Genomic DNA, 8,354 nt, shown 5'->3' with positions numbered 1-8,354 from the left:
TCTCTAGATGACATGTTGCGCAAAATGACACAGAGACCCATTTAAAACCATGAACCCCTTGGAAATATTTGCATTTGTTAATAAATAGACTTGTCTTTCAAAATATATACATGAGCATGCATAATTTGTTGTTATTCAGGAACCTGGAGGCATAAGTTTAAATAAAATCAAACAAAGAATTAATGAAAATAGTTGCTTACTGTAGTTATGCAACAAATTAGAACATCGGTGGGTCTAATAATTGAGCCTGTAGTTAGAAAGTCCAGATAGCTTATGTTAAAAAAGAAGGTAAACATAAGTGACACAGTAAAGAAAAAGGTAAGCATAGGTGACACAATAAAGCCTGTGTGTGAACTCTATCCCACACTTTGTGGTGTTTGATGAATAAAGCTACCCCTAAAAAAAGTGACACAATAAAATGCACTTAATACATGATGAATATTGAGTTCAGGAGAAGGTCTTAGAAATAATGATCAATTACATCATATAATTTGGTTCTGTACAAAAGAAAGTTTCCACTTTTGTGTATATATCCTAAACACCACCCCCTTGCGATGAACTCTTTGTCCTTGGTTGTAGCTCTTTGGCCAAAAAGTTGGTTATTCCCCATCCAGTATGTCAGTTGCAGTCTTGCATCCAACATGTCAGTTGCAGTCTCCCGCAACATAGGAACAACATTTTACGAACCAATGGAGAAAAGCCAAAACACTGACTCAAGAATTAACCTGGGAAGGTCATTCTTCAAGCTGACTCCTACTAGAAGATGATGCATCTAAGCGAAGTTGCCTGGAGATTTCTTATATATCCCTTGCTCTCTTCTGCAACAGATAGTTGGAATGGCATATAAGATAAGTGTGAGGTACTAACAGAAGCGCACTCTCAAAAAGGCACATTCTAAGTATGTGTATGTAATGATATAGAGGTGTTATTAATTAAGAAGTAACCTGAATAAGTTGTTGCATATTCTTCTAAGGGACAATTGTTTACATATTTCTTCTATATCCATTGCTCTCTGCAGTCATGATTAGAATGGCAAACAAAATAATTCTTAGGCATTGATATTAGTGACTTACTTGTTGGTAGGCACAAAATGAAATCCAAAGAGAGCATAAAGGTAATGTTATAACATATATCTGTAATGTAAGTAACAAAAGAGTAGTCTCTTTCCTTTTTTCAACATAATACAGTCTTGATCCCTGTTGTCTTGGCTGAATCGGGAGATGGATGAGGAGGACGATGGCGCGAGGAGAGAAGAGGAGGACCAACCGGTGACCATCTGGTTCAAGTTAGCCATAGAAGCAAAGAAACTTTCTGGTAACTTTATTATAAGCCAATTACTCATCAATATTTCCTAAAAACAGTGATAGTAATACTCGTAAGGAATGATCAAAATAAACCAATTACCAGATTGACTATCATTCTGCAATACAGGTGGTGTCAACCCAAAAGGTCCCGCACCATGGCCATGTAGAATATATGTAAGACGTCGCAATTTCACATGGATGGCTATATGAAAATATACATGTCTTTGGTTGGTGAGTGCATGAAAGACTTACTGCAACACGAGGCAGAGCACCAGCAATTTGAGATTGCTGGTACTTCAATATTGTCCAGTCAAATACATAGTCAAACTGAAAACCTGCAAGGCATTATTCTGATATGAACCTTACGGCTGTAACCTTTAAAGCATTTTGGATGTTGGTACTTCAATAATACACAAAGTGCAACAGGTTTCCATCAAGTATAGACGAGGGAAGTTAATATCTCGTAGATTTAAGTATGAAGAGGAAAATGATACTTCCTAATGCTCTTCAAGAATGAAAACAAAATCAAACCTTCATGGATAAATAGGTCACGTAACAGTCGCTTAAGGTAGGAATAATCAGGCTCGTCGCCAAACCGAAGCGAGCGGCAATAACCATAATGGAAATATGATGTGAACTCAGTAGGATACCCATGACACAGAGCCTAAAAAATAATCAGAACATTATAACCAACCTATATATACAGGGCGGAGTGCCAACAACCAGTACACGCATTATAACTACCAAGTACCTCAACTGATGTTGCAATTTTTTTCTCACTGATCTTCGCATACTTTTGCTTCCTCGTTCCTGCTTTCAGACCTTACCAAGGAAGGCTGAAAAGAAAACAATGTTACATCTGATTCATTAATAGTATATCTTAAGTGACACACAATAAGAATCCAGAAAATAAACCAACCTTCCCCGTATGAAGTACATGAGTACATATCCAAGAGATTCCAAGTCATCTCTTCAACTTTGTTCTAATCAACACAAAAAGAATAGAAGTAAAAAAGTTAGAAAAGAAGATATGCAGGGCAAGGAGTATGGCATTGAACTGACAGCAGGATAAAATCCAATAGGTGGAGGTTATAATATTGTAGTGATATCATGGTGGTGCAAGCATAGAAGTTGCTACAGAGTGGAAAGAACAGTCTAGATTTTCGGTACTAAATTTGTCCGGCCTAACATTGTAGAAAGCTAAAGTTTATTAAGAGCATTATCTCCCAACACACAGAAGGAACCCAAAACCTGCAAACAGTGATACGCCTAAAAAATTACAGCATATTATTAGCTGAAAGATCAAGATGTTTTGTGATATGTGACAAAATACTCTTTGTATGTTGTACATGAGGAGGTTTGTGAGAAAATTGACGCACTGTTAAATGAGTCATAGGACAGTATACCAGATAGAGCATTTACTCCTTAAAAATGTATTCAATACACTGAAAGACAAATGCATCATGTTACAGGTGTAGCCAAGTACAGTTGAAAGCAAACTTGATATAGCTTTGTCAAGTTGAAAGTATAAAACTTCACACAAGGTAAAGCAAGTCAAATCAGAGGGGAGAGGAGGGCAACAACATGCACCTGGAGCAAGAGGGGGCACAATCTCGTGTTGTCGCTTTCTGAAATAGAGAACACTTTTATGTCAACTAAAACAGGTTCAGGAGATGAACAATCACATAGAGCAGCTCAAATGCATTAGTAACTTCTCTTCGGCCTTGCAGACAACACTGCAAGAAGAGGCTTCGTAACTCAACCACATCATTTATACAAAGGGCAAAAAGAAAAGTAAAGTGAATTTTGTGTACGCATACACTGGAAGACACTGCAGACCAGTTCGTAATGCTTCTCTGGGTCTTACAGCCATCGGTTAATCCGTGAGCAGGAGAACGGAGAAAAACAAAGTGCAGATCTTAGTCTCTAAGGCATTTCATCAAGCACGTAAAGATCTAAAGATGAAGCGGTTCTGGATTTGGGTTGGGAAATTGGCTGAGCAATTATGACCAGGCTGCACCAATAAGTCCTTGCCAACATGTAAATTATCCAGTCAATAGAAATGGTATACCTTCGTAAATAACATGTCCTATCTCAAAAAATAAATTTGTAATCTGTTATTAACCCAGGACAAAGTGAGATGGCAAGGTCTTCAGAAACATCCAGCCGACTCTCAAATTGGAGGCTTGAATTAAAAAAAGATCTTCAACTACTTCAACACAAGATCAAAGATGAGCATTCCACCTTGTTCAAGCAGGCTATCAGATCAATTTTTAAATGATTCTCATGTTGCCCAAAACAGAAATTGGATAAGGACTCTGCCCCGTTAGCTTAGATCTTTTTTATTTTGTTTCTATTTTCTCCTTTCCCGTAGTAACATACTGTTTTTTTAATGAAAATATACCATAGAACTATTGTTCTACGGTTTGCTGTTCAAAAAAAAGTGAAATTACCTAAAATGCTATGCCCATCTTCTTTAGTCCTATTCACACTGAGAGGAAATAACAGAAAACTCACAAACATGACAAAAAAATATATCTTCTTCAGTCTTATTCATATGGTTCATATGTACCAATGCATGGTTTTTGTATATAAATAGAAAATTTGAAGGCACATGTTCCAGTTTTCTTTATTTACTGGAACACCATATATATCACATGCCTACAGTTTGTCATGCAAGATTCTGCAAATTAATAGCTAGAGCGACATTTCACTGAAGTAGTACCATTATAGTGTCTCTATTGTATCTCAAGAATTAACTGGATGTTTGTACAACAAATACTATGCATGAGAAATTGTCACATGCAATTCTTATTACGTCCAGTCCTTCATCCAGTGCAGCAAGATGGATCCATATCCATAATTGGCATCATAATGAATTGCGGTTTCTTTCAAAAAATTAGTCTGAGAATTGGACAAATAAGCTTCTGTGTACAACAGAAAGAGTGAGCGTGGGGGCATTGAGTTACCACGACCTCAAAACAGGTATAACAACGGTAACAAGCGGACAAATCGTGCTCACACGCAATATAAGCAGCACGAGAACGAACAACATACAACGCCCGACCGTATCCTGAACATTTAAACGACCAGCACAACATAGAGATATTTAAAAGATCACCAAGATTGACAACATGAGACAGAAGATACTGAAAGTAAAACATGCACACATGTGGTAGAAAGGAAAGAAGAAAACCTTGATGAGTTGAACGGCGCAGCGACATAAGAGATCGTACAACCTGTGAAATACAAAAACGGTCAGAGCACAACGACACACAGGCTTGCAATGAACACTCGCCGATCACATAAGCAACAGAACGGCCTATTTACCTGAGGCAGGAAGCAGAAGCATGTTGGGTAAGCAGCAGGATAGACGAGAAGAAGCGCTAGCGACAAGAGAAGTAGGCTGAACTGTAGAACAAGCGTCAGCACACATGCATTTCATCAAAAATTCTATAGGCAAGCACAAAAGGAGTGGACTAACCTCAATGAGAAGGAGAGACGGACCCAAGGTTCGACGCAAGCAACAACAGGAAGCTGTACCAAACTGCGCATGAACGAAACAAAGGAAAACATACGAAATTAGCACGACGAGTCCAAAGCAGCAGCGAAGAACATGTGAACCAGAGAAGGATGAACCTCTACCAGCGGCAACCATTGAGCAGAGGAGGCCCATCGAAACAGAGCATGGGGCTTCCGCATCTCGACCACCATGCGACATGGCGAGGAAAAATATCTCAGTCCATCTCTCCTTTCCCGTCACAGTTTCATTCATCTTCTAGATGACTAACATGGTTAGCACATAGACCAAGAAAATAAGAGGAACGATGAACATCACATGGAAAAAAAACAAGACCGATGAACATCACCTCACCAGGAGACGAGGTAGATCGATTGGGCTATTTGTCCTCGGCTGCCAGTGGCGTGGTCGGAGGGCTATTCTTCTCCTCTTCTATCTCATTCTCCTCCCGGACGGCCGGCGGCGGCACAGAGATCCTCGTCGACTGCGCGCACGGCGCGGCACAGCTCGTGGTGGCTGGAGGCAGCGGCGGCCTGGACGAGGCCCTCGGCTCGGTCGCAGGACTCGCTGAAGGCGTCGAGGCAACGGTGGAGGTCCATGAGCGCGACCGTGCACCCGAGCTCGCGGATGGCGGCGGCTGCGGCATCGACCAACGCGTCGTAGGCGCCAGTCCATCTCTTTCTCCAACTGCTGTAGATGGAGGCGAGGCACACATGATGCATCGGTCAGCCAGGCCCCACACGCACATGCATCATGCAGCTACAGTCCATCCTCTATCTCCAAAGTCCAAATGCAGACGATTCGACGCGCACTAGATGTAGGAGTAGCAGCCGATGAGCGGGACCAGAAAAGCGGTAGCCCACCTGTCATCGCGGTAGTACAAACGCTTGTACAGAATCTGGGTGCACATGCGTTGACTCACCCATCTGTAGCTGACGCATGACGCAACAACTCCCCACGACGCACGACGCGGGAAGCACGTGAGGAGCGTCGCGCCAGGAGCGATTGACCGATGTGACCAGGAAATGCACTATACATGAGATGTGCAGCCACCACGGCTGATGAGCGGGACCGGGGGCAGCACTGGCCCAGCCGTCATGAGGACAGCACAAGTGCGGGCGCAAAACCCAGGTGCACATGCATCGGCTAACCCTTCTGCGGCTCTCCCGTGACGCGAAGCATGCCCACGCGGCGCTGCAGGTTTGGCTGCTCGATTACCCAGAAAAAGGTAACCCAGCCAATCAGATTTTGCCTGAGCCCACAGGTCATTGCCCGCCCACAACTCACGACACGGTCAGAATAGCAACGGTGGATTTCCAGCGATGATCAAACGGCTACCAGCAAAAAAAAGACATGTTTGACCAGGATCTAACGGTCGAGAACGCTGCAAATCGGGGGAGAACCAGGGAGGCGAGTTGGCTAGCTCCGTTTTCGTTTTAAATAAACAGAGTAACCATTATTCTCCTTAAATTAATAACCGTATTGCGATAAACATAATCCAATCATGTCTATGCTCAACGCAAACACCAAATAACAATTATTTAGGTTTAACACCAATCTCGATGGTAGAGGGAGCATGCGATGCTTGATCACATCAACCTTGGAAACACTTCCAACACATATCGTCATCTCACCTCTAGCTAGTCTCCGTAGCCTTTTATTTCGAGTTACTAACACTTAGCAACCGAACCGGTATTTATTACCTTGGTGCTACTAGGAGTACTAGTAAAGTACAGATTAATATAACGTATATCCAAAATACTTCTGTCGACCTTGCCAACCTTCTCATCTACCAAGTATCTAGGGTAGTTCTGCTTCAGTGACCGTTCCCCTCATTACAGAAGCACTTAGTCTCGGGTTTGGGTTCAACCTTGGGTTTCTTCACTAGAGCAGCAACTGATTTGCTGTTTCATGAAGTATCCCTTCTTGCGCTTGCCCTTCTTGAAACTAGTGGTTTTACTAACCATCAACAATTGATGCTCCTTCTTGATTTCTACTTTTGCGGTGTCAAACATCGCGAATAGCTCAAGGATCACCATATCTATCCTTGATATGTTATAGTTCATCACGAAGCTCTAGTAGCTTGGTGGCAGTGACTTTGAAGAAACATCACTATCTCCTCTGGAAGATTAACTCCCACTCGATTCAATGATTGTAGTACTCATACAATCTGAACACATGCTCAACGATTGAGCTTTTCTCCCTTAGTTTGTAGGCTAAGAAACTCATCGGAGGTCTCATACCCCTTGACGTGGGCACGAGCCTGAAATCCCAATTTCATCCCTTGGAACATCTTATATGTTCTGCGACGTTTCAAAAATCGTCTTTGGCACCTCAATTCTAAACCGTTTAACATTACTGAACTATCACGTAGTCATCAAAACGTGTATGTCAGATGTTCGCAACATCCACAGACGACGTTCGAGGTTCAGCACACTGAGAGGTACATTAAGGACATAAGCCTTCTACGCAGCAATGAGGACAATCCTCAGCTTACGGACCCAGTCCGCATAATTGCTACTATCAACTTTCACCTAATTTTTCTCTAGGAACATATCCAAAAATAGTAGAACTAAAGTGCAAGCTACGACATAATTTGCAAAGTCCTTTTGACCATGTTCATGATAATTAAGTTCATCTAATGAACTCCCACTCAGATAGATATCCCTCTAGTCATCTAAGTGACACATGATCCGAGTCAACTAGGCCGTGTCCGATCATCACGTGAGACGGGATAGTCATCATCGGTGAACATCTTCATGTTGATCGCATCTGCTATACGACTCATGTTCGACCTTTCGGTCTCTTGTGTTCCGAGGCCATGTCTGTACATGCTAGGCTCGTCAAGTCAACCTAAGTGTTTTGCATGTGTAAATCTGGCTTACACCCGATCCTCATGTGGTGCTTCGAAACAACGAACCTTCGCAATGGTGCACTGTTATGGGGAACACTTTCTTGAAATTTTATGAGGGATCATCTTATTTATGCTACCGTCGTTCTAAGCAAATAAGATACAATAACATGATAAACATCTCATGCAATCAAAGAGTGACATGATATGGCCAATATCATTTTGCTCCTTTTGATCTCCATCTTCGGGGCGCCATGATCATCATCGTCACCGGCATGACACCATGATCTCCATCATTAGGATCTCCATCATCGTGTCTTCATGAAGTTGTCTCGCCAACTATTACTTCTACAACTATGGCTAACGATTTAGCAATAAATTAAAGTAATTACATGGTGTTATTCAATGGCACGCAGGTCATGCAATAAATTAAGACAACTCCTATGGCTCCTGCCAGTTGTCATACTCATCGACATGCAAGTCGTGATTCCTAATACAAGAACATGATCAATCACATACATCACATATATATCATTCATCACATCCTTTTGGCCATATCACATCACACGGCATATGCTGCAAAAACAAGTTAGACGTCCTCTAATTGTTGTTGCAAGTTTTTACTTGGCTGCTATAGGTTTGTAGCAAGAACGTTTCTTACTTACGCCAAAACCACAAC

At 41.8% G+C, this 8,354-nt stretch overlaps 1 protein-coding gene across 2 annotated transcripts; it reads right to left on the bottom strand.

Moving 5' to 3' along the window:
- Positions 1-366: 366 nt before the first annotated feature.
- Positions 367-5,504, bottom strand: LOC119291370. Of its 2 annotated transcripts, none has more exons than XM_037570123.1 (10): positions 4,944-5,504; positions 4,789-4,851; positions 4,635-4,715; positions 4,501-4,543; positions 2,895-2,932; positions 2,224-2,287; positions 2,056-2,140; positions 1,836-1,968; positions 945-1,639; positions 367-818 (listed from the first exon to the last, which is right to left on the bottom strand). In XM_037570123.1, exons 1-7 carry the CDS (start codon positions 5,016-5,018, stop codon positions 2,121-2,123), a joined length of 384 nt encoding a protein of 127 aa, XP_037426020.1. In that variant the 5' UTR covers positions 5,019-5,504; the 3' UTR covers positions 367-818; positions 945-1,639; positions 1,836-1,968; positions 2,056-2,120. The 2 variants fall into 2 exon arrangements, with proteins under 2 accessions (XP_037426020.1, XP_037426021.1); XM_037570124.1 differs by having other exon boundaries at positions 4,950-5,504.
- Positions 5,505-8,354: the final 2,850 nt, after the last annotated feature.

This window comes from Triticum dicoccoides, chromosome 4B (genome assembly GCF_002162155.2).
Source record: "Triticum dicoccoides isolate Atlit2015 ecotype Zavitan chromosome 4B, WEW_v2.0, whole genome shotgun sequence".
In the NCBI taxonomy this organism is placed as follows: domain Eukaryota; kingdom Viridiplantae; phylum Streptophyta; class Magnoliopsida; order Poales; family Poaceae; genus Triticum; species Triticum dicoccoides.
Note: the sequence above shows the minus strand (reverse complement) of the source record. Positions and strands in the feature narration are given on the sequence as shown.